General features: G+C 44.9%; 1 protein-coding gene across 1 annotated transcript in view; it reads left to right on the top strand.

Moving 5' to 3' along the window:
- OTOP1 (otopetrin 1) overlaps positions 1-25616 on the top strand; it is a 43293-nt gene that overhangs the window by 3575 nt on the left and 14102 nt on the right. Inside the window, exons 2-5 of the mRNA XM_060086726.1 lie at positions 9005-9141; positions 14343-14401; positions 21183-21313; positions 24257-25185. Of these exons, the coding sequence (XP_059942709.1) occupies positions 9005-9141; positions 14343-14401; positions 21183-21313; positions 24257-25185 (1256 nt within the window). The remainder of the gene's footprint in view (positions 1-9004; positions 9142-14342; positions 14402-21182; positions 21314-24256; positions 25186-25616) is intronic.

Raw genomic sequence — 25616 nt, 5'->3', positions numbered from 1 at the left:
TGCGTGTGAATAATCACTCCCAAATCTACTTTTATGAGGTGAGATTTTTTACAAAGTGCTTTTTACTTAAAATGAGGCACATCCATGTATACGACACATCACATCTCTGTCCAGTGCGCCATCCTTGGAAAAGGGCTGCTCAGAGCACTGTGTTCTTTATCCCTAAGGGGCTGCAAGTAAAGGGGCAGACGTGAGCTGCTTATGTAAGATCTGCCCAGGACAGGTGGCTGTACAGGCTGTAGAGATAAAGATTGGGACACAGTGATGGGTTTTAGAAACAGGCGGTCCAATGTGTGAGAAAGTGAAGGTTGCTAAAAGAAATGGTTCCAAGTGTATGTGTGAAGAGAGGTGGGGTGCCATACGAGATGGCGGCAGAGAGCAGAAGAGGAGGGAGAGGGGAAGGATGAAGGCTGCAGGACACGAGGATGCAACCGCCCCTGCACCCAGGGGAGCCCACAGTCTAGGAGTGCAGCCAGGACTCACAGAAACCACTGGAGGATGATTGACAGGATTGCAAAACCTGGTGTGCAGTCCTGTGGCAGCGTCTGGTGTGGCCAAGGAGGGAGTGGTCAGGGTGGGTCACCGTGGTATTCCAGCCCACCCTGCTGACTTTGGGGCAGATGCAGCAAGTTCATGAACATGGGTCTGGGCTTCACCTTGTTTCCCTCCTCAGAATGCACGCTCTTCTCACTTTGATCACCTCACTCCTCTGCAGACACAGCCTCTCCAGATACTCCTCGTTTCCTTGTGCTTCTGTCCCTGCTCTGGGTATAGTGAGCCCATGTCAGTGTGCCTGGCAATTCTCCTCCTTTCTTTAAAACAATAGTTTTCTTGAGATGTAGTCCACATAGTCTACAGTTCACCCATTTAAGGTGCACAAGCTGATGGTTTGTAGGATATTCACAGAGATGTGCAACCATCACCACAGTCAATTTTTAGAACATTTTATCATCTCAAAAAGAAACACTGTGCCCTTTAGCTATCATCCCCCAGACCCTCCCCAGGAATAGACAACCATGGATCTACTTTATGTCTCTAGACTCTCCTGGTCTGGACATTTTTTTTTTCTTCGGTACGCGGGCCTCTCACTGTTGTGGCCTCTCCCATTGCGGAGAACAGGCTCCGGACGCGCAGGCTCAGCGGCCATGGCTCACAGGCCCAGCTGCTCCGCGGCACATGGGATCATCCTGGACTGGGGCATGAACCCATGTCCCCTGCATCGGCAGGGGGACTCTCAACCACTGCGCCACCAGGGAAGCCCCTGGTCTGGACATTTTTATAAATGGAATCACATAATATGTCATCTTGGCGACTGGCTTCTTTCACTTAGCGTAATGTTTTCAGTCTCCCAGCGGTTCTTGGGGTGGGTGTTATCACCCTCATTTTCTAGACCAGGAAGCTGAAAGGGCATCAGGAGGAGGGTTGAGCCCCTGTCACCAGAAATATTTGGACAGAGTGAGAAAGAGAAGAGAGATAAGTTCCTGGCTTCGGGACAGAGGGTGTGATATTAGCAGGTGACAGAGAAGACAAAACCTCTAACTTCCATTTGGCTTCTGTCCTCTTCATCAAGCAGAGGGAACTTTGGAACTTGCAGGGAACAACAGAGAAGGTGGCCAAGCCCACTGCATGGGGACAACTTTTGTGACGTCGGGGCAGAAACTTTGGTCTGGTTTCGTTCAGCAGTCTGGACTGAGCTCCCATTCTGTGCCAGGTGCTGGCTGGGCCCTGGGGGCAGCAGGATGCTCAGGTTTGGCCCTGCACGGAGGACTTGCAGGAGGGGGCAAAGACGGTGCAGACAATGAGGGGCTGCAGAGCACGATGGCTAAGAGCTCCCCACCAAACCCCACGCCACCCCATGTAGCTTCCCTTTTCTGCCCCGGTTTCCTCATCTGTAAAATGGGGAGGATGTTACCCCCCAACCATCACATAGGATTGTATGAGAATCAGTGAGTTTGTACATGTAAAATGCTTAGAGGAACCTGCTAAGAGAAATACAGTATTATTATTAACTAAATGATTCATTGTTATGATGTGCAGGGGATGGGTGAGTAGGCAGAAGTGTAGCCTGGGGCAAGGGTTTGGGGGTTTAGGGAGAGGTCCCAGAGGAGGACCTTCTGCTTTTGCTGGAGTCTGGAAGTGAGTCCAGAGATGTCAGCAAGATCTGAGTTAGCTGGAACCCTATCTGCAGGCTTCAGATCTTGGCTTTGTCCAGTGGGTAGTGGGTAGTCATTGGAGGTTTTGAACAAAGGGAATGATGTGATCATACTTGTATTTCAGAATGATCACTCCATCGGCAGGGTGGGACCTGGTTTTCAGAGGAGTAAAACAGGAGGCTGAGAGGTCAGTTAGGAATTAAGTGGACTTAGGGAGAATATGTAGGGTCTCAGGAAGCTACCCTGAATTTTAAAAATGATAAAAGAATACACAGAATATAGAGAACTGAGCATAACAGCAACCCCCAGCAAAATTCTGGAGCAGATCAAGATGCAGGGAGTTTTGAGCAATTCCCTCACAAACAGGAGCAGTGATCCCCAAGGTCCAGCCTGGGGTCATCTTGAGAGGGTCTTGCCTAACTGCATGCATTATCATGCATGTTTGGGGTTTTGGGACGGGATTTCTGCTCTAGTAGAAAATGTAAACCTGATGTCAGGATTTCAGCCTCATGATGTAGCTGCCCAAAAAGCCGATGCTAGTCGGTCATTGATTGGAAAGGAGGTCAGGCTGCACGTGGAGTGTCACGTCCCGCTTTGAGCATCACATGGGTGCCTGCAGGAGGGCGGCCCCAGGAGGAGCGAAAGGATGTCCAGTCCAGGAGAGAGAGGATGTGGAGATGGTGGGGTGGAAAATGCTGCAGGCCCACCCCCGTCAGCTCCAGGTCAGCAAACGAGAGTCACTTCTTCAGGGAAGCCTTTCCCGATGCCTTCAGACCAGGTGTGGCTTCCGGGTTGTATGTTCTCATAACACCCTGTTTTCTTCCTAGCACTTCTCAAACAGGAGATTGTGTCATTCAGTTTGTTTGTTGATCTGACCAGATGGTGAGCTCTTGAAGGCAAAGACCCTGTCTGAATGTAATTACCGTTATAACCTGAGCTCCTGGCACAGTGCCTAACATGTAACAAGTGCCAGTTGACATTTACTGAATCATCAAATGGATGAATGCACGGATGAATGGATGAAGGAATGAGTGAACCATGGCAGAATCTCCAGGGAAGAGGATGGCGGTTCTGGGAGGCTGACTGCAGTTCACTGTGGGGAAGAGCATTGTAATCCAAGCACCAGCTGGTGATGGAAGGGTGAGCCTCCCAGCCCTGGGCATGTCCAGGTGGAGACCAGGTGGCCGCTGGTCATGATGCACTGGGAAGCATCCTTGCATGAGATGGGAGATGTAAACTAACTTTGTGGAAACTTCCACCTCTAAGAGCCTATGGTTCCAAGATTCTAGACTCCTAGAAAGGATGTGGGAGCCTAACACAGAGGAGGAGTCTCGCCTCTGCCAACACTAGACATTTTAGGATTATTCTCAAGGAATGTGGCTGGGGCACTTTCTAATTGGTTCTAATTCATTAAGTGTTTCTTTGTGGTTGAGTGATGATGATGATGATAACATCCCGTTTATAGAATTTTCTATTTGTGGGGCACTGTTCTAGGTGCTTTTCATGTTATGACTTAGTTAATCTCCTCTACATCCCTGGGAGATAGTCAATCTTATTATCCACATTTTACAGATGAGGAAACTGAGGCACAGAGAAGTTAAGTAATTGTTCAAGGTCATCAACTATAATAAGTGGTAGAAAAAGGATTTGAAGCCAGGCAGTCAGTACCTACCTCTATACTCTGTGTACTATGTTTTTATAGCATAATTGATTTTCTTTTTATTTGCGGTACGTGGGCCTCTCACTGTTGTGGCCTCTTCCATCATGGAGCACAGGCTCTGGACGCGCAGGCTCAGCGGCCATGGCTCACGGGCCCAGCCGCTCTGCGGCATGTGGGATCTTCCTGGACCGGGGCATGAACCCGCGTCCCCTGCATCGGCAGGCGGACTCCCAACCACTGCGCCACCAGGGAAGCCCTTTACTGACATTTTTATATCCCAAGTACCTGGATCATAGTTGAACAACAAATAGTTGTCAAACAATTATAGGTCGGTCAGGATTTGAATACAGGAGAAGTGCGGCTGCGCCCTTGGGTCCTTTCCCGTTTCTCAGTTCAAGGGGCTCGCTCTGAACTGGTTATGAAAAACCTCCTCCTGGACTTATCAAGGAGGATGAGACTAAGCCAGAAGACTGTATACCAGATGTCCCAGGCAATGAACATGCCAGGGAATTTTTGGCCCACGCACCAACCAAAGGACTTCGGATGCCACTGGGGAAAGAAGTCAAAGTCATGCAGTGCACATGAAGATCCCATGTATGACATCATACGAGAGAATAAAAGACATGAAAAGTATGTAAGGATACAACAGTTAAAACAGTTACTGGAGGATTCAACATCAGATGAAGATGGGAGCAGCTCCAGTTCCTCAGAATGTAAAGAGAAACACAAGAAAAAGAAGAAGAAAGAGAAGCATAAGAAAAAGAAGAAAGAAAAGAAAAAGAAGAAAAAACGAAAGCATAAGTCTTCCAAGTCAAATGAGAGTTCAGACTCAGAATGACAAGAGCTTGACTTGTTCAACATTCTCTTCTCAGAAATCAAACACTGTGGCCAAAGATCAGAGGAATGTGGAATCAGAGAGGAATAGGAGAGGGAGACACCAAGAGAGGAGGAGATTTAGTGTCACAGGTCTGAATTCTCACCTACCTTCCAGTAAAGATATGACCCCGAGGAGAGTGACTGTATCTTGCCAGGTGCTAGCTCTGGACAGAGGCTGATTTCAGGCTGGAAAGCTTTTCTCATTGTTCTCCTCCCTGCTGATCACTGTGGGTCCTGATTCCTTAGAAATGCCTCTGGCAGGGTGGCCAGACTAAGGGAATCTCTGAGGAAGCTCCTCCAGGTGCTGCCGCAGCCTCCACCCTCCATGGTGGGGCTACTTAATGCCCTTAAATTTCAGGCTTGACTTTCCTCTGTCGCTGAGGATAAAAGCTCATTACTTTAAAAAAACAAACAAACAAAAAAAACAATTATATTTGGCATACCTTCAAATATCTTTCTGTCTTTTGCCCTGACAAGTGGGTGCCATCTTGGCTGGGAATGGGGTTTTTAAGATGCAGTCCTTTCCTTGCAGTGGACTCTAGCTACTCTTCCGCTGGCTTCTGGTTTCCCACGATGCAGATGAGAAGTCTGGTGCCAGCTCATCGCTCTATATTTTGTGTACTCCACAATTTATTCAATACTATATGTGTGTATTTTTGTTTCTCCAGCAGTCTTACTTGTTTACCTTTGAGCCCCTGGCAAAATGCCTCATGCATAGTATGAGTCCCTAAAATATTTGTTGTACAAATAAATGGATGGAAGGATGGATGAAGGAAGGAAGGGCTTTAAGAGCGTGAGAAGGGGGCTTCCCTCGTGGCGCAGTGGTTGGGAGTCCGCCTGTTGATGCAGGGGACACGGGTTCGTGCCCCGGTCTGCGAAGATCCCACATGCCGCGGGGTGGCTGGGCCCGTGAGCCATGGCCGCTGAGCCTGCGCGTCCGGAGCCTGTGCTCCACAACGGGAGAGGCCACAGCAGTGAGAGGCCCGCGTACCGCAAAAAAAAAAAAAAAAAAGAGCATGAGAAGGCACGTGATGTGTTTGTTGCAACTCTTGAATTGTCAGTGGCAAAGAGCAGTGGTTCTCAAGGTGGGGTCCCAGATCACCAGCATCACCCCACCTATGAACTTGTTAGAGATGCGAATTTGGGGGCCACACCCCAGATCTATTGAATCAGAAACTCTGGGGGTGCGGCCCAGCACTCTGTGTTTTAACAAGCCCTCCAGGTGATTCTCTTGCAGTTTGCGAGCCACTGCTGTGGACCAATCTCATTTTATAGGTGGGAAAACTGAGGCCGGGAGCATGGAGGTGACCTGTCTGAACTCCCATGTTCCATTGGCGGCACAGCCAGGTTCCCAGAGTTACAGCCTGTGCCCTTACCACCCAACCAGACTGCCTCACCTCATCTTGCTATCTCTCTTTGTAATCAAAACGAACCATGCATTTATCAAACCATTTCAAAGCCCTGGGATTGATTCTCCACTCGTACGAAGTTTCTGATTTCACTGGGGCATTTCCAGGATTTAAGAAAATGTGACTTAGAGTTGTTTCTATAATGCTTTGAGCAATGGAAAGGAGCCAGGCGATTGCATTACTCTTCACTGGAGGCTTCTTAGGCCAGAGCTGTAATATTATAGCTCCCTGTTATGGCTCATGCCCTTCTCTCTTCTCTTGCCATAATTCATGTCAAACAAGATCCAGTTTCCTCTGTTCGTGGGAGAGAATGTATGAATGGTGGTTAATGTTGGCCCAGAAGGGGGATTAGGGACTGTGACATTGATCAAGTCCCCACCATCATTATGGTTTTCTTGCTATTTTTTTTCATTTGGTTACGAGTTTCTTTTTAATGTATTTTGCATATTCCTTCCCAGTCTTATTCATATGCATATTTTTTGTTTATTTGTTGTCAACTATGCTGGATGTACCATCAGAGAACTTGCCTTTCTTCACTTCACTAGCATGGCCCTTTTCATGCCACTGCTCTAGACCCCTCCCTATCATTTTGAAAAAATAAACTTTCTATTTTACAGACAAATTGCAAAGATAGTACAGAAAGTTCCTGTATACCTTATACCCCTTTTATTATTTAGAGCAGGAATTTAGGATCAGAGAAGTGAGATTTTTGAGCAGAACAGTGACACTCTTAGATGGATCATTTTGGGGGGAAAACTTCTAGAGGACTTGTGTTGTTTTGGCCAAACTTTGTTGAATGTACGTCCCTTATCAGACCCTGAAATATGCATGAAGTCGGTACAATGATAAACAAGACATAATATTGTCTTCTACTTTCAACTTGTGAGGCCAATAGTAGAATTTACTTTATATATATTTAAAACTTTTTAAATTGTGACAAAATAAGCATAACGTACAATTTACCAACTTAATCATTTAAGTGTACAGTTCAGTGGTGTTAAGTACATTCATACTGTGAATTCATTACAACTGTAATGTCCAACACTCTTTCATCTTGTAAAACTAAAAGTCTGTATCATTAAATAACTCCCCATTTCCCCCTCACCCCAGCCCCTGGTAGCCACCATTTTGCTTTTTCTCCCTATGAATTGAACTATTCTAAGGCATCTCATAGGAGCACAGTCATGCAGCATCTGTCCTTCTGTGACTGGCTTATTTCACTTGGCATAATGTCCTCAAGGTTCATCCATGGTGTAGCAGGGGTCAGAATGCCTTTCCTTTTTAAAACGGAATCATATTCCATTGCACAGATATGCCAAACTTTTTTTTTTAAAAACAGGGCAATTAAAAAAATAAATTTATTTATTAAATATTTATTTATTTACTTTTGGCTGCATTGGGTCTTCGTTGCTGTGCGTGGGCTTTCTCTAGTTGCGGCGAGCAGGGGCTACTCTTTGTTGCAGTGCGTGGGCTTCTCATTGCGGTGGCTTCTGTTGTTGCAGAGCATGGGCTCTAGGTGTGCAGGCTTCAGTAGTTGTGGCACAGGGCTCAGTAGTTGTGGCTCACGAACTTTGTTGCTCCGCGGCATGTGGGATCTTCCCTGACCAGGGCTCGAACCTTGTCCCCTGCATTGGCAGGCGGATTCTTAACCACTGCGCCACCAGGGAAGTCCCTGCCACACTTTATCCGTTCATCCATTGATGGACACTTGGGTTGCTTTCACCTTTAGGCTATTATGAATAATGCTGCCATGAACATGGGTGTACATGCTTTGTGTACCTGCTTTTGATCCTCTTGGGTATATTGCTGGACCATGTAGAGTTACGGTTTTTAAATTTTTGAGAAAGTGCCATACTGTTTTCCATAGCGGCTACACCATTTTACATTCCATCAACAGTGTATAAGGGTTCCAATTTCTCCACATCTTTGCCAGCATTTGTTATTATTTTACTTCTCTCCCCACTCCTTCTCTCCCTCCCTCCCTTCCTTCCTTCCTTTCCCCCCTTCCCCTCGCTCCCCTCCCCCTCTCCTTCCCCCCTCCCCTCACCCCTTTCCTTTCTCTTTTGTGGGTAGCAGCCATGCTAATGCATGTGAAGTCGTATTTCCTTTCTTTTTTTTTGGCCATGGCACACAGCATGTGGGATCTTAGTTCCCTGACCAGGGATCGAACTGCACCCCCTGCAGTGGAAGCATGGAGTCTTAACCACTGGACCACCGGGGAAGTCCCTGAGGTGGTGTATCATAGTGATTTTCATTTTCATTTCCCTAATGATTAGTGATGTTGAGCATCTTTTCATGTATTAATTATCCATTTACATATGTTCTTTGGAGAAATGTCTATTCAAGTCCTTTGTTTATTTTTTATTTTTTTTTATTAATGGTTACATTGTAGTTCTGTATAGAGTCTGGACGCTCACACCTTATCAAATATACAACTTGTGAATATTTTCTCCATTCTGTGGGTTGATAGTGTCCTCTGATGCATAATTTTTTTTTCATTTTGATGTAGCCCAAGTTACCTATTTCTTTCTTTTGTGGCTTGTGCTTTTGGTGTCATATCCAATAAGTCATTGCCAAATCCGACATTATAAAGATTTTCCCCTATGTTTTTGTCTAAGATTTTTATAGATTTAGGTTTTACATTTAAATCTTTGATTCATTTTGAGGTAATTTTTGATATACTGTAAGGTAAGCATCCAGCTTCATTCTTTTGCATGTGGATACCCAGTTTCCTAGCACTAGTTGTTGAAACAAATGTACTTTCCCCATTGAATTGTCTTGGCACTCTTGTCAAAAATCATTTGACCATTTATGTGAAGGTTTAATATAATTTATTTTGAAATGATATTAGTGCATATTAACACTTATATGTGTGTATTTCTACCCTTCCCCCTCCCCCAATTTAGGTAGTATCACGTTGTTTGCAGTCATTACCATCATCCTGGGATGCCTTAAAATTGGGTACTTCGTTGGATTTTCTGAATGTTTATCAGCCACAGAAGGAGTTTTCCCTGTTACCCATGCGGTACATACTCTGTTGCAGGTAAACCACACGATGCTTGTTGCTTGTTGCTTGTTGCCTGGATTCCTGTTAATTGTATCCCAGGGTATATAAAACAGCCCTTCAGCTGCCTGCACTGTAAAGTGGGACTGTGTCCTCTTGGCCATTTTTGTGGGAATCTTAAGTGGCAGAACTTACACTGATGAAGAATCAGGAAACTCTGCCAAGTCAGAGTCCACCAGAAAAGGCTCTGGGGAATTTTAATTAACAGTTTTATTGAGATATAATTCACATACTATACAATTCACTGATTTAAAGTGTACATTTCAGTGGTTTAGTATATTCATAGGGTTGTGCTACCATTACCACAGTCCATTTTAGAGCATTTTCATCACCCCCAAAAGAAACTTTGTGCCATTACAATCCCTCCTCTGAGTCACTGAGACCTCTTCTTTGTTCATTTGTTTGTTTGCTTACTTGTGGAATAAATTCTTTAGAAATGAATGAGAGGTTCATTCTCAGCCTTGGTCAACTTGGTGTGGGTAAGAAATAAGGATTTGATATATAATTTAAACCTATAGCTTAGAATCAGAAAAATCTCATGTTTGAAAGAAACCTTAGATGGATCTCCAGTGTAGCTTCCATCCTTGGCAGAAATCCCTGGAAATGGCTATCAGAGCTGAGATAATGGTAAAAGTAATAAGTAGTATGTCTATAGGACTTTTGCAAAGTACTTTTCATTTTCACTTCGTGTAATGCTTTCAATAACTCCACGAGAACAACTGTCGGATTGTCACACTAAGGAAGAAGAGGGGACAAATGACTTGCCCTAAGTCACAGCCAAGACGCCATGATTCTTGTTTTTTAATTGAAGTATGGTTGATTTACAACGTTGTGTTAATTTCTGCTGTACAGCAAAGTGATTCAGTTATACATATATATAGACATTCTTTATATAAATATATACACACATTCTTTTACAGATATATTGAATACATTCTTTATACATATATATATACACACACACACACACAATCTTATGCATATATATATATTACATTCTCCATGGTTCTTCTCCACAGAAGTCACCCAGAAAGACCATGAACTTGGTCCAGGGATACTGTTATTGCTCAAAATACTTCTGCATTCCCGATTTAGGAACATCCTTCAGGACCAATTTCTCACCTCCGAATGCCAAGGATGCCATTTTTAATCTCAGTCTTTTATAAGGAAGTGGTCTCCACTCTGCACCCAGGGGACTGCCAGTCAGCTCTTGGTGACCTTACAGTGTTTCTTGAGATCAAACACACTTTCACGCTCACAAGTGAAGCTCTGTGAGAGACAAGCCTGGCAGCAGTTTGCCCCTGCGGGAGGAACAGGGTGGCAGCTTCCAGGGAGACTTGTTTGAACAGGTCGCCTTGCGCTCTGAGAGTTGTTAAGGGCTGAATTGTATCCCCTGCATTCAGATGTTGAAGTCCTAACCTCCAGGACCTCACAATGTGACTGTGTGCAGATAGGGTCTTGACAGCGGTAATTAAGGCTAAATAAGGTCATGAGGGTGGGCCCTAATCCAATAGGACTGGCAACTTTATGAGAAGAGGAGGGGAGGACACAGACACACAGTGTGAGGACACTGAAGGGAGGTGGCCATCTGCAGGGCAAGGAGAGGGGCCTCAGGAGGAACCAACCTGCCAATACCTTAATCTCGGACTTATGGCTTCTAGAACTATGGGAAAATTAATTTTGGTTGTTTTAAGCCATCCAGTCTGTGGTACTTTGTTCTGGAAATGCCAGTAAAGGAATACAAGAGTTAACTGGCTATTTATTCCAGGGGCGTCCAATCCCATGATGACAGTCTTACAGTGATGCCAGTGACAACATGGAAAGCCTTAGGGGACCAGAAAGAACTTCCTTCCTCCCTCCCTTCCCCCTTCCCCCCTTCCTCCCCCCTTCTTTCCTCCCTCCCTCCCTTCCTTCCTCCTCCCCCCCCCCCCCCCCCCCCGCTCCTTCCACTCTGCTCTCTCTCTCTCTCTCCCTCCCTCCCTTCCTTCCATACGGGGCAAAACCCTGTGTTCAGTGCTGTGTCCAGGGTTGAAACGCCGTGGTCTGTGCCCTGTGGAGGTGTCAGAGCGGGAGACAATCACCAAAACAGACTCTGTCAGCACTGTCAATGCTTTGACATAATCGCCCAGAGGGGGCGCCAGGGAGGGCCTCTCACTAGCTTTGGGGTGCGAGGTGGTTGTCAAGGAAAGAGGGGTGTGGTGTGTCAGACACCATTACAAAGGACATCTGGGGCTGTGAAGTCTCTCCACCAGATGGGGAGAAGATGTGTGGCCCGTCGGGGGAGGTGAGCAGGGGTGACGGGCCTGGACTGGAGCCATGGTTTAGTGTAGGGCTTATAAGCATGGACTCTGGTCAGACTACCTGGCTTTGGCTCACACCAGCAGTGTGACCTCGGGCAAATGTCTTAACTTCTCTAGGCCTCATGAGTCTCATCTGTAAAGATGCCTCCTTCACGGGGTCATTGTGAGGATTAAGGTGCTGCGTGTAGAACACTTTGCAGGGAGCGCTTGGTCAAGGCTGACAGCCACTTAGCAGCTTTGACTTTACCTTGAGGGCAATGGGGAGCCATTGAAGGGTCTGGGCAGAGGAAAGACCTGGACAGAAGTGAGTTTTCAAAAACTGTTACTTGGTGGGTTGGGGATCTCCTTCTTCCTCATTTAAGGCATTTGGTCAGTAGGTTAATTAATCAATCTTTCTATACCTATTGGACACTTACTACGTGCATTTGAGATGTTAGATGATGGGAGAATAAAAAACATTACTTTCTAAAACATACTATTTATTTTAAAATTATGGTAGAGTACACATACCATAACATTTGCCACCTTAGCCTTTTTTTTTTTTTGCGGTACGCAGGCCTCTCACTGTTGTGGCCTCTTCCGTTGCGGAGCACAGGCTCCGGACGCGCAGGCTCAGCGGCCATGGTTCACGGGCCTAGCTGCTCCGCGGCATGTAGGATCCTCCCGGACCGGGGCACGAACCTGTGTCCCCTGCATCGGCAGGCGGACTCTCAACCACTGCGCCACCAGGGAAGCCCTGCCTTAGCCATTTTTATGTGTATGGTTCAGCAGTGTTAAGTATATTCACATTGCTGTGCAACCAATCAGCAGAACTCTTTCATCTTGCAAAGGAAATTCTGTCCTCTTTAAACATTAACTCCTGATTCCCACCACCCTAGCCCCTGGCAACTGCCATTCAACTTTCCATCTCTATGAATTTGACTACTTTCTGTCTCTTTGAATCAGACAAGTGGAATCATACAGGATCTGTCTGTCTGTGACTGGCTTACTTCACTTAGCATGATGTCCTCAAGGTTCATCCATGTCGTAATGTGTCAGAATTTTCTTCCTTGTTAAGGCTGAATACTATTCTGTTGTGTGGATGGACCACGTGTTGTGTATCTGTTCATCCACTGTTGGACACTTGGGTTACTTCCATCTTTTGACCATTGTGAATAATGCTGCTGTGAATATGGGTGTACACATATCTTTTTGAGACCCTGCTTTCAGTTCTTTTGGATTTGTACCCAGAAGTGGGATTGCTGGGTTGTATGGTAATTTAAAAATATTTATTTAAAAAATATAGTATAACATTACTGAAAAAATTGAAAAAGAGACTAAAAATGTGTCTGTAAGCCCATTAACTGAAATATTTGTTGCTGTTTTTATGTGTTCCCTCCATTCTTTGTACTCAAGTGTACATTCTTGGCAAAGTTTTACATGTAAGGTGCAGAATTTACTGTTTTGAGTGTTTCACTTAAAAAATCATAAACATGGGCTTCCCTGGTGGCGCAGTGGTTGAGAGTCCGCCTGACGATGCAGGGGACGTGGGTTCGTGCCCCGGTCTGGGAGGATCCCACATGCCGTGGAGTGGCTGGGCCTGTGAGCCATGGCTGCTGAGCCTGCGCGTCCGGAGCCTGTGCTCCGCAATGGGAGAGGCCACAACAGTGAGAGGCCCGCGTACCACCAAAAACAAACAAACAAACAAACAAAAAATCATAAACATTTTTGTGTTGCTATGTAGTCTTTATCAAGCATCAGTTAAGTGGTCCTCTAACTTAGAATTCATAGATAAAAGTTAATTGACTTCAGTGTTTCCCTATTGTTGGGTTGAATGTCCTCTTTACCAGGAGTCACTGCTATCTGTTTTTTAAATTGTTAGATGTTTCGAGAATCATGCCTTGAAGTGTTTTCCAGAGCAGGATAGTAAATCTTAGGTGAAACTATGTGGAAGAGAGAGTATGTGTAAGTGTAATTTCTTGTGTGTTGTTTGATTTTCTTTTTTATAGCACTTAATTGAAAATGAAGGCTAAATGAGACAAATTTATAAAGTGCCCAGCTGTGTTTGGCATGTAGTAGGTGCTCAACATGTGTTTGTGTCTAAATAAGGCCCCAAATGCTTTTAGAGCTCAGAAAGTGCCTGGGACAGAGGAGGTGCTCATTCAATGTCCACAAATGAGTGAGTTGAGAGCAGAGAGATTTTACTGAAAAGGTACCTGCTCCAGGCACTGTTCTAAGTAGTTGACATGGATTATCCTATTTCACTGCTCACAACACTCTCCAAGGTAGGTTCCACTATCATACCCATTTCGTAGATGGGAAAACAAACCTGCCCAAGGCTGAGGGAGCCAGGATTTGCACATGGGTCTGATACAGCCCCCATCCTGAGTTGCTTCTAGTGACTGCGTGGCCAGGGGCCTGGGCAGCGTATATAACAGAGTGAAATAAAAGACCAGCTTGAATTAATTCTGTTCCTCATTTAAAGCACTCAGAATCTGGTTTCTGGCCACTGACATAGTAACAGTTCAGTGAATATTTCTCAAATGAAGCCTGATAAGGATGACATAAACACGTGAACAGGGGTTATGGTAGTCAGGCTGCCACTCCCCAAGCCCCGCCCCACGGCAGACTCGTCACTATTTCCTCCTAAACCTGGAGGCCTCCATCTGATTCTCACGGCAGTGCCCCTGCAGCGCTGTTCCCCCCAACACCCCCGGGAATGGCACTGCCACCTGAGATGAGGATAGTGACTTGCCATTTTTGGGCGGGGGAGGTCACTGCACTGACTTTCCCAAAATTTTTCACACCTTTCCCTTAGGTTTTATAGCTTCACATGGGTGCAAATACAGTGATGGCTTTCCCATTGATGTATCTTTCTTTTCTTCCTTTATTTCCATTTAGGTGTACTTTCTTTGGGGGCATGCAAAGGATATCATCCAATCTTTCAAAACACTGGAAAGGTAAAAATCGTGGGTAATTGCTTACGTGTTGAATTTATGTTCATTTGGAACAAACAAAACTCATCACTGCCATCTTGATTGGGGTTTTTTTGGGGGGCGGTTGAACTAACTTTATTATTCTGTAAATGTGAATTTTACAAAGCGCTTTACAAGGCACGATCACATCCTTTTGTTTGTAACGGATTTCACCTCCTGAAACGGCTCTGAGCACATTGCAAGCCCTCGGTTTCCTGGTCGCTGGCGGACGTTGTGTCTTCTGAGTTATGATACGGTGTCAGCCATGGTGAAAAAGCAACAGTCTGGACTCTGCCAACTAGCTTGCTTGGGTTTTAAATGAGACTGAACCTCCTCTCCATCCTGACAAGCAAAGCCTTCATTTGTGGCCTGGGAAGGGGACCCTCCGCTTTGGCCTCTCTGGGACAGCTCTGGAAGTAGGGTGTTGTGGGTTGGATTTCACTTCTGCTGTCTTAGAAACTTCCCCTTTATGAGCTTTAGTTTTTCTCATCTGTAAAATGGAGATAATAGCATAGCCATCCTCTGGGGACTGGATGAAATAATTGATGTAAAGCTTGTTCCTGGCATAGAACAAGGGCTCAGTAAGTGTTGGCTCTGTGATTATCTCTGTCCACCTCTCCCTTGAGATGATTGTGAGGATCAAGGGAGAGAATCTACAGGATAAGAGGGTGAATTACCTAAATGCATGGTATGATTATCATGTAAGAAAGCCTCTGTGCACACATACAGAGGAATCAAGGGATCACTGTTTGGTTTCTAGAAAGATCCCTCATCATATAAACTGTCAGTGAGGAACAGAAAAGTCCCCCAGTACCTTTTGAAATGAAAACTGCTATTTAAGAGAGTGACTTATGTAAGACCACTGGTTGGAACTATTTTAACAGACTATTGAATTAGAAATAACTTTCACCAACCTCATTATGCAAAAAGGATCAGCTTCAACAGGGAGTGAGGCATCTATTGAGCTCCTACTGTATGCAAAGCCTACTGCCAGGCACTGGTGGTGATATGTGGAGGTAATGGGCCGAGATATCCAGGCAACTGAGCATCATTCCAGGAATGTGCAGTCTGTGTTCTCCCCTGTGCAGCCCCAAGCAGTGGCCTTGGCAGTGAACTTTTTTTTTTTTTTTGCAGTACGCGGGCCTCTCACTGTTGTGGCCTCTCCCGTTGCGGAGCACAGGCTCCGGACGCGCAGGCTCAGCGGCCACGGCTCACAGGCCCAGCCGCTCCGCGGCATGTGGGATCCTCCCGGACCGGGGCACGAACCCGTGTCCCCTGTATCGGCAGGCAGACTCTCAACCACTGCGCCACCAGGGAAGCCCCTTGGCAGTGATCTTTAACTCCCATCTTAACTCGAGAAGCCACGCCTCCTGGCAGAAGGTGCCACTGCTCTGCCTCCAGGGGAAAAGAATGGACAAATGGGGTCCAATGGATAAGTCAGGGACAAATGAAGCCCAGGCCCCGATGACCCAGCAAAGGCAGCTTTAATTGTCCCTTAGGGCAGGACAAAGACTTCCACAGCCATCCTCACATTTAATCCAGGCTCTGCCAGGGTAACTATGGTAACTGTTCTTCTCTGCATTAAATGGATGTGGCAGTTTAGGGGACTTACCTGGGTCTCCAGAGTGCAAGTGGCCAGCTGGGGATTCCCATCCAGTTTCTCCCATTTTGTGTGCTGGACCAGGTCACCTGGTCCTCCTTCCATCATTGAGCCTGGGCTCCACTCACAGCTTGAGAACACTTGCTGATTTTGTTCTGGGGCATGGGTTTCACTTCATCTATTCCATAGACATTCTTTAAAAAATGTCCTTTTTTTTTTCCTGATAAAACTTGTAAGGGTACAGTGGAACTAAAAATCATCATAATGCCACTGTTATGGACTGAATGTTTGTGTCCCCCCCCAAATGCATATGTTGAAGCCCTAACCCCCAATGTGATGGTATTAGGTGGTGCCTTTGGGAAGTAGTTAGGTCATGAGGGTCATTAGGTCCCACTAATTTCCCATGATGGGATTAGTGTTCTTATAGAAGAGGAAGAGACACCAGCTCTGCCCCCTCATTGACCCCTGCACCGAGCGCACCCAGAGGAAATGCCACATGAAGACACAGTGACAGGCAGCCATCTGCAAGCCAAGAAGAGAGGCATCACCAGAGACCAACTCTGCTGGCACCTTGCTCTTGGACTTTGAGCCTCTAGAACTGTGAGAAATAAATGTCTGTTGTTTTGTTACAGCAACCACAGCTAAGACAGCCGCTACCCAGAGGTCACTACTATTCACATTTTGGTCTGTTTTCTTCCAGTCTTTTTTCGGTGAATAGATATGTATCTTTTTTTCTTTTTTCCTTTTACAATTGTGGTCCTGGTGAGGCTCTCTTCCTGGCTTTCAGGTGCTGCCTTCTTGCCATGTCCTCACATGGCCTTTTCTCTGGGCAGGGAGAGGGAGACCTCTCTGGTGTCTCTTCCTCTTCTTATAAGGACACCAGTCCTATTGGATCAGGGCCCCACCCTTATGACCTCATTTAACCTTAATTACCTCCTTATACCCCATCTCCAAGAGCAGTCACATTGGGGGTTAGGGCTTCAACATATACATTTTGAGGGGCCACAATCCAGTCCATAACACCTCTTGTTGGACATCGAATTTTTCTGAAAGTTTTTGTTGTTATTATAAATAGTACTGTGATGAACATCTTTGGCTAAAAATATTTTTGAACATCTCTGATTCTTTTCTTTTTTAAAATTTATTTTATTGCAATATAGTTGATTTACAATGTTGTGTTAATTTCTACTGTCTAGGAAAGTGATTCAGTTGTGTATATTTCTTTTCCATTACAATTTACTGCAGGATATTGAACATAGTTCCCTGTGCTATACAGTAGGACCTTGTTGTTTATCCTCTGGTTATTTTCTTGAGTTAAATTCCTAGAAGTAGGATTGTGGGGATAAAGGGTGAGATGTTTTCAACAAATGTATATTGGGTAGTTTGACCTACTGGGAACTCCTGGCTGAATGAAATGGGCTTTCCCATTCATAAAGCATTTTCTTTTACATGTGTTACTTATGAGAACCTCTCACAGTAGCCCTGTCAGGGACAGTAGGTATGATCATGATCCCACTTAGAAATGAGGAAACTGAGAAATGAAGTAAATGTCCAAGGTCAGGCAGCTTGCCTGTGCGTAGCTGGGTGGGATCTGAATGCTGACTTTAAATCTACTGCTATTTCCATGGCATTGCAGTGGCTGCAGTGGCCAGCAGGGTTTGCTGGGTGAAATCTTTCTCTTTGATTAGTTGACATCACAGTATATTAGATATATTAGGATTAACAAAATATCATTAAAATTATTTTCACCTGTTCCTTTTTACTATTCTTTAAATGTGGCTACTAAGAAATTAAAAATTACATATGTGGCTCACATCAGTGTCTTGCATTATCTTTTGGGGGATAATGCTGTTCTAGGCCATGTACGCAGACATTTCCCACCAGGATTTTTCATCTGAGGGAACCCTGTAGGACTGGGGCCTAGTCCTGCCTTGGCCTTGCTTGTTGAGCAATTGGAGACAAGTCTCTCCCTGTCTCTGGGCCTCTTTCCTAAACTGGATAGTGAGTGGTTTGAACCAGATGTGCTTATAGCTTGATTTAGCCTTTTTTTTTTTTTTTTTAAATAGGGCAAAGTGTTAACCATTTTTGAGTTACCACCTTTCAGTTTTTTTTTTTTTTTTAATTTGTTTTTTCGTTGCATTGGGTCATTTTTGTTGCACGCAGGCTTTCTCTAGTTGTGGTAAGTGGGGTCTACTCTTTGTTGTGGTGCGTGGGCTTCTCATCGCGGTGGCTTCTCTTGTTGTGGAGCATGGGCTCTAGGCGCGTGGGCTTCAGTAGTTGTGGCACGTGGGCTTAGTAGTTGTGGCTTGTGGGCTCTAGAGTGCAGGTTCAGCAGTTGTGGTGCATGAGCTTAGTTGCTCCGCGGCATGTGGGATCTTCCTGGACCAGAGCTTGAACCCATGTCACCTGCATTGGCAGGCGGATTCTTAACCACTGTGCCACCAGGGAAATCCCACCTTTCAGTTTTAGATTTAGATGTCTCTAGAAAAATTGGGAGGTTTGATAATCCAAAATGTGCATCTCAACAAAGAGCTAGAGCCAAGTTGGGGTTGTTCCCTCCAGATGGGGGAGTGGCTGCTCAGTTAGCTACAGTCCCCAGCACTCCCTAGTGTTATCCCAGGCCTGCTTTATTCATTGACATTTCTTGCCATGCCCTGGAGTTTTCAAAACTTCCCTCTCCTGTACTTACCCTTTTTTCTGATCTTTCGAGCCAATATTCCACTATCCATGCTTTTAGTACATATAAAGACTTTTAGTACATACAAGGACTTTTCTCCTGGTGTGAGAATTCCTCTTACTGGTTTGAGTCCTTTTCTTTTCTCAAGAGTGAAGTTTTGAGGAGCATCAGTTCTGAAAAAAGAGCTGGAAACATAAATTGAGATTAGAAAATGGCTCACAGAACACTTCTTTATTGTGGTCTGGGGTTATCGGATCCAAGTGTGAGAAAGGCAGCTTGGCATAAGGAAACAACTCCTGCCTTTAGTTTGTAGGACAATTTCCAGATCAAATCAACAGGAGGCTGCCAGCTCGCAGGGAGCGTTTGTGGCAGAACAGCCAGCAGCTGTGGACTGCATTGGTATTACCTGCTCAGGTTCAGTGGACCTGGGATTAGACAACACCATTTGGACCAGGAAAGAGGAGAAGAAAGGGGAGCTCTGTGCATTATAAGTAAAAGAAAAGCCAGTCAGCCGGAGGCAAACAGCATTGTCTGCATTTGTCAAAGGCTCTATACAATGCCTCCCAGATGTCCTGGGGAAGGCTGGCCACAATCTATAGCAACTGGGCAAGCATGAGGGGCAAGCAGATGGGCAAACAGCTGACTCAGACACCCCCAGGTGGCTGTTTCCTTCTCCACTTGTGCCTGGACAATGGGAAGCTGCCAAAGGAAGCTGGAGTTCAAATGAGGAAAGACTTTGCTTGCAGTTGCTCGTGGGAACCCCAGGGGGTCATCTGGGGTTAAAACTCAGAGGAGAGGCAAGGTCAGGGTTGAGGACCCAACTGTACCATTCTTCCTGTAGGGAGATTATGGACAAGGGTGCTCTTGGTTACATGGGGAGGGGGCTCACACCCTTTGGGCCTCTGCTCTCCAACTGAGAAGTAATCAGTTACACATAGGTTTCAAGGAATTCCTCTCTCAAATCACCTGTATTTGCTGCACCTGCTCCATGCAAGGCCCATTGTTAAGCACCCTGGAAGCTACCAAAGTGAATACATCTTAGACTGGCAGCCATGGGGAATCTTTGGAGGTTTTGAAACAGACAGTGACTCCATTGGAACCATATTCCCTCAGATCCGTCCTCTGTTCTCCAGAGTCCAGAGTCCACCCTCCATGTCATTTCCTTTCTTCTTTAGGAGGCAGTGTGGTCAGAGGCAGGGACAGAACTCTGAGGTCAGACTAGAACAGCCTTGTCACTTCCTAACTTTCAACCCCAAATGCAGCTACATATTCTATTTGTAAATAATATGGCCTAATTCCTGAACCTATCCAAGACTCCAGCAGCTCAACAGTGTCATCACAGAGCAGGATCTTTCTGTGTTTCCACTCTGCCACCCTCAGTGGGTGAGGGTTTCATCCCATGCTTGTTGCTTCATGGTCACAAGATAGCTGCCCAAACTCCAGCCTTCACGTCTGTATTGAAGGCTGGAAAAAAGGGGGAGAAGAAGAATAAGTAGACTTTTCTCATTCTGATCTCTTCCATCAAGAAAGCGAAAGCTTTTCAGTAGTGCCCAGTAGACCTCATCTCACATCCTACTGGCCACAGTGGCCATGCCTAACTTCAAGGGAGGCCAGATAGTGAGCTTCTGGTTTGTTCTGGTGTCTTTAGAAGTAAGTGGTAAGACAGAGGGGGTGGATAATGATCATTGGGTTGGCAACCCAACAGTAAAGGCGTACCCGATTCTCCAGATTTCCAATGTAGCCCTTTCATCTTTCCTTCATTGTTCTCTTCCCTTTTGGAAGAAAGGGTTTGCGGTATGGTGGGGTTGGTTGCCTGGTTTTAGTAAATTTCCATCCCTGTATCCCTGCTTCCAAGACCCAGATTTTTATTTGTTTTGTTTTGTCCCATAGACAATGAGTTGAGTACTGGCAGGTTCAAGATTAAGGCAGAATGCCAAGGCTGTGTTTTTTCCTGTTGTTGTTTTTTTTTTAAGATGTTTGGGGTAGGAGTTTAGTAATTTATTTATTTATTTTTGCTGTGTTAGGTCTTCGTTTCTGTGCGAGGGCTTTCTCTAGTTGCGGCGAGCGGGGGCCACTCTTCATCGCGGTGCGCGGGCCTCTCACTATCGCGGCCTCTCTTGTTGTGGAGCACAGGCTCCAGACGCGCAGGCTCGGTAGTTGTGACTCACGGGCCCAGTTGCTCCGTGGCATGTGGGATCCTCCCAGACCAGGGCTCGAACCCATGTTCCCTCCACTAGCAGGCAGATTCTCAACCACTGCACCACCAGGGAAGCCCCCAAGGCTGTGGTTTTGGAAGGTCCCATGGAACTGCTTCTCCTAGCCAGACAGGGGACCCACCCAGAGCCTGAGCTGCCAGATGAAATCACAATCACTGCTAAGAAGGAAGCTTGTGTGTGTGCCCGTGTACATGTGTGCAATGTCTCTATCTCACCTCACGGGGCTAGGAGCTTCCCAGGGCTTCTCAGGAAGTGAGTCCTTGTGTTTTTCAGGTTTGGGGTGATCCACTCAGTGTTCACCAACCTGCTTCTTTGGGCGAACAGCGTCCTGAATGAGTCAAAGCACCAACTTAACGAGCACAAGGAACGGCTCATCACCCTGGGCTTCGGGAACATAACAATAGGTGAGTGGTAAGAGTTGCCCAGCTGCCATCTTGGAACAGTTTGGAAACCTGCAGAGACCAGAATGTCCATAGATGGAGGTACGGGTTTCAAAGACCTGCAGGGTCCACCCAATTCAACATCGGCCAGACAATCCTCTGTTGTTGAAAATCTTTCAAAACCTCCTAAGTCTCTCATCCTGCTTCCATAAGTAGGGTGTGCTGAGCATAATTAAAGGTTTCTTCAGTGACTCAGGGATTGTCAGATCCAGGGGTCATCATTTTGATCACCATTTCTCATGGTCCAGTTTGGTGTGGAAATGAATGTCTTTGTTTACAACCTTGGAAGATTGGTGGTTGTTTCTGTTTGTGTTTTTAATTAAACCTCTATTACCAGTTCTTTCTACTAAAAGTATAGCTTTAAAAAATCCATAGAAGTCTAATGGTATGTTGTGGTTAATTGGTTTTCGTTCATTTGAAGTTTTTATTTAACTCTACTTAGTTTATAATTTTGGCCCATCTTTATTCCCCCTTGTTCCTATTGGAGCGCCTGTCTCATGACTCTTCATTTTCTTCCAAAATTCTTTAGCATTTGTGACCTGTTGCTTCTATATTAGAGCACTGGGGTTGAGAAGAATATGGGGTAGAGGAAGGTGTAATGTACAGGGGCCTGATGTCTCAGGTTTGGGTCTTGTTCCCATCACCTTCTAGCTGTGTGACCTTTGGAAAACATTCAACCACTCTGAGCCTCCCTTTTCTCTTTTATGAAGTGAGGGGACTTGAACCATGTACTTTCCATGAGTCCTTCCAGCTTTAATGTAATGCACATCTATCCTCTCTGTACAAACCCAGGTCAGTCCCAGAGAGCAATTTTAAACCCGTTTCCTCACCAGTGGGGTGAGGATGACAAAATCAGGGGGACACACTACATTTCTTCACCACCCCTAACCAGCAGCCCACTCTTGGGAAGGCCATTCTCTTTGGACCCCGTTTCCTCATTGGTATCAATAACAGTAACAGCAGTGACAAGAATAACAAAAAGTTTTGTTAAGCATTTTCTGAGTGGCTGGCTGGCACATTAAACTCTTGTCCCAACACTCTGAGGTAGGCAACAGTGACCTCATTATATGGATGAAGCCATTGAGCCAGAGAAAAGTTAAGTGACTAACCCAAGATCGCAAAGCAGATGGATGATTGAGCCTGGATTTGAATTCCAGCAATCTGGCTCCAGAGACCTTGGTGAAGATGGGATTAGATTAATTTATAAAAAAGGACTCTGTCAGCTCTAACATTCTGTTAATCTGAACCTTTTCTCCTGAGTATTTCCCTTGTCTTTTGCATTGTATAGTATTGTGTTACAAGTGTTGGGGAAACTCCTTATGAATTGAAAATTGCAGTGTTCTGCAAAAGTGAGGGTAATTAATGCTACTACCAAGGTTTTTTGTCTGTATCATATAAATTAAAACATATCATAAATTAAAACAATGACAAAACGTAAAGAAAAAATCCACAATAGTACCTACCCAGAAGTGCACTTAAATGCTGTTAACATCTGGTTATTTTTTGGTCTTGGTGCTATTTATTTATTTATAGTTGAGATCATACTGTACATATTCAATCATTTTTTTCTACAACATACAATAAGAAATAGATTTTACATTGCAACCCAAATGAACACATACCTGTATGTGTGTACACATGAAATAATAATCTTACTATATCAGAGACACTCAAATTTCTATTGTATTTGATTCCATTCATTCAATCCTGTTTTATTCCATTGCAATTCCATTTAAAAAAATATCGGTTGCTACCCTCTAAGTTGATTTCACAACTGAGTTCTGGGTTGTGGTATGCATTTAAAAATACTGGATATACAATTTGTTCTTACTTTTTTCCCATTGTTATTATAACAATTATTTCCTTGTATCATTAAAACACAATTATAATTTTTAATGACTGCCTACTATTCTATTGTAAGGATGTACCAAAATTCATTTAACACTTCCTAAATTGTTACACATTGAGGTGTTTCTCTTTCTTTCTCAAAAACACACAACAAAATTTTACCTAATGCTTTGACTATATTTTTGACTTGTCCCTTAGAATAGATTGGAATTATAGGCCAGAGACTTTATATCATCTTTAAGTCTTTTGTTCCTATTTCATTATTTACTTACAGCTTTTCCCCTCCTTGTTATGAAATGGTCCTTTATACCATTGTCAAGTGTCTTTCAGAAGGTGGGCCCTGTCTTGTGCCACACTTGCTGGCTTCCAATACTCTCAAGAGGAAAATTTTTGCTGATAAGGGGCATTTTCCCTCACAAAGTTGTTTTTAAAAAGTAATTTAAAAATCACACAGGTCAATCATATTCATATAGAAAGTTTAGAAAATACAGCGAAGCAAAATCTAGGGAGAAACTTACATAAGGTTGTATGTCAATTATATCTCAATAGAAGTTTCTTTTACTGAAAAAAAAAAATCACCTGCCATTTTTCTGCCCAGAGATAACCATTGTTAACATTTTAGTTTATGTCCTTCCAATTTTTTTCTATGTCTGTCTATCTCCCTATCTCTCTGTCTCTGTATATATATATCACCAAGATATCTATAATTTATAAAAATGGAGCCATACTCTAGCCTCTTTGGCAGCTGCTTTTGTTCAACAGTGTCTTCTGAACATCTTTATATGTTGATAAGTAAATTTCTAAAATACCATTTGCAATGACTGGACAATATTCTAATGTATGGATAAGATCTAATTCGTGTAATTAGTACTCTTTGGGGAGTATTCATGGCTGTCAATTTAGCCATGATATGAAACATGACAAAAAGCCATGAAATAAAGCTTTTAATTCAATGGCAAACCCAAGCATGAATCCACAGTGAGAATATGTTTTTTGTGGTTTTCTGCTTCGCCACTGAATGTGCTAATTGTCCTCCCCTGTGGTCTGTCTCCCCCCTAGTTTTAGATGACCACACGCCTCCGTGTAACTGCACACCCCCGACCCTCTGCTCTGCCATCTCCCACGGGATCTACTACCTCTACCCTTTCAACATAGAATATCAGATACTGGCCTCCACGATGCTCTACGTCCTGTGGAAAAACATCGGGCGCAAAGTTGACAGTCATCAGCATCAGAAGATGCAGTTCAGGTCTCACAGGGTCATGCTGGGCTCGGTACTGGGCCTGACCGCACTGGCTGCCACCATTGGGGTCGTGGTGGTGTATCTGATTTGGATAGGGCGTTCCAAAACCAAGAGCGAGTCAGCACTCATCATGTTCTACCTGTATGCCATCATCTTGCTCATACTCATGGGGGTGGCAGGGCTGGCTGGGATCCGGATTTATAGGCTAGATGAGCAATCACTAGATGAGTCCAAAAATCCAGCCCGCAAACTGGACGCAGACCTGTTGGTGGGCACTGCCTCCGGCTCCTGGCTCATCTCCTGGGGCTCCATCCTGGCCATCCTCTGTGCCGAGTCCCGCCCCCCGTACACCTGGTACAACCTGCCCTACTCCATCCTGGTGGTTGTTGAGAAGTACATCCAGAACCTCTTCATCATTGAGTCCATTCACCGAGAGCCAGAGAAACTCTCCAAGGACATCAGAACCCTGCAGGTGGTCACAGTCTGCAATGGCAATGACACATCCCTCCCTTCTTCTTGCTTTGAGAGCAGACCTGCAGCCGGGGACGTGGCTCCCCAGGGCAGTGAGATGCCACATGCGGCCAATGGAAATGTGTGTCTGAGAGAAGTTGGTAGCAAAGAGGAAGAGGAGAAGAGTTGGGAAGGGGCCCTGGACCCAGCCTGCCACCCCCATTTCCTGCAGGGCAATGCCCAGAGAAGAGTCTTAAGGAATATTGCAGCCTTTTTGTTCCTCTGCAATATTTCGGTAATCTGCAAGTTATTTCTTTATTTAAAAATATTGATTAATCTATTTTCCTTGCCATTTTCAAATAAGGAATGAAGGCAGCTTTTAATCAAAATAATTTAAATGTAAGGTTAAAATATTAGACTGGAACATAGGCTTATATTCTACAAATCTGCTTACTGAGTATCTGTATGCCATGGACTGGGGTGGGAACTAAGAATTAAAGGTGAGAAGACGTAATCTCTTTCCTCAAAAAGGTCACAGTGTTAGTGGGAGAGGGAGACAAGGAAAAAATATAATACAGTGAATATGGTAAATGCTGGGACAGGGCTATCTGCAAGGTGGAATGGGAGCATGGATTCAAAGAGGGAATAATTCAATAAGTAGGGGATGCTTGAGGTGAGACAGAGACTCAATTAAGAGTGCTTTTGGCTGCAAATAACAGAAAGCTT

This window comes from Mesoplodon densirostris, chromosome 1 (assembly GCF_025265405.1).
Source record: "Mesoplodon densirostris isolate mMesDen1 chromosome 1, mMesDen1 primary haplotype, whole genome shotgun sequence".
Taxonomy (NCBI): Eukaryota; Metazoa; Chordata; class Mammalia; order Artiodactyla; family Ziphiidae; genus Mesoplodon; species Mesoplodon densirostris.
The sequence above is the reverse complement of the archived record's forward strand: the minus strand, read 5'-3'. Positions and strand labels throughout refer to the sequence as shown.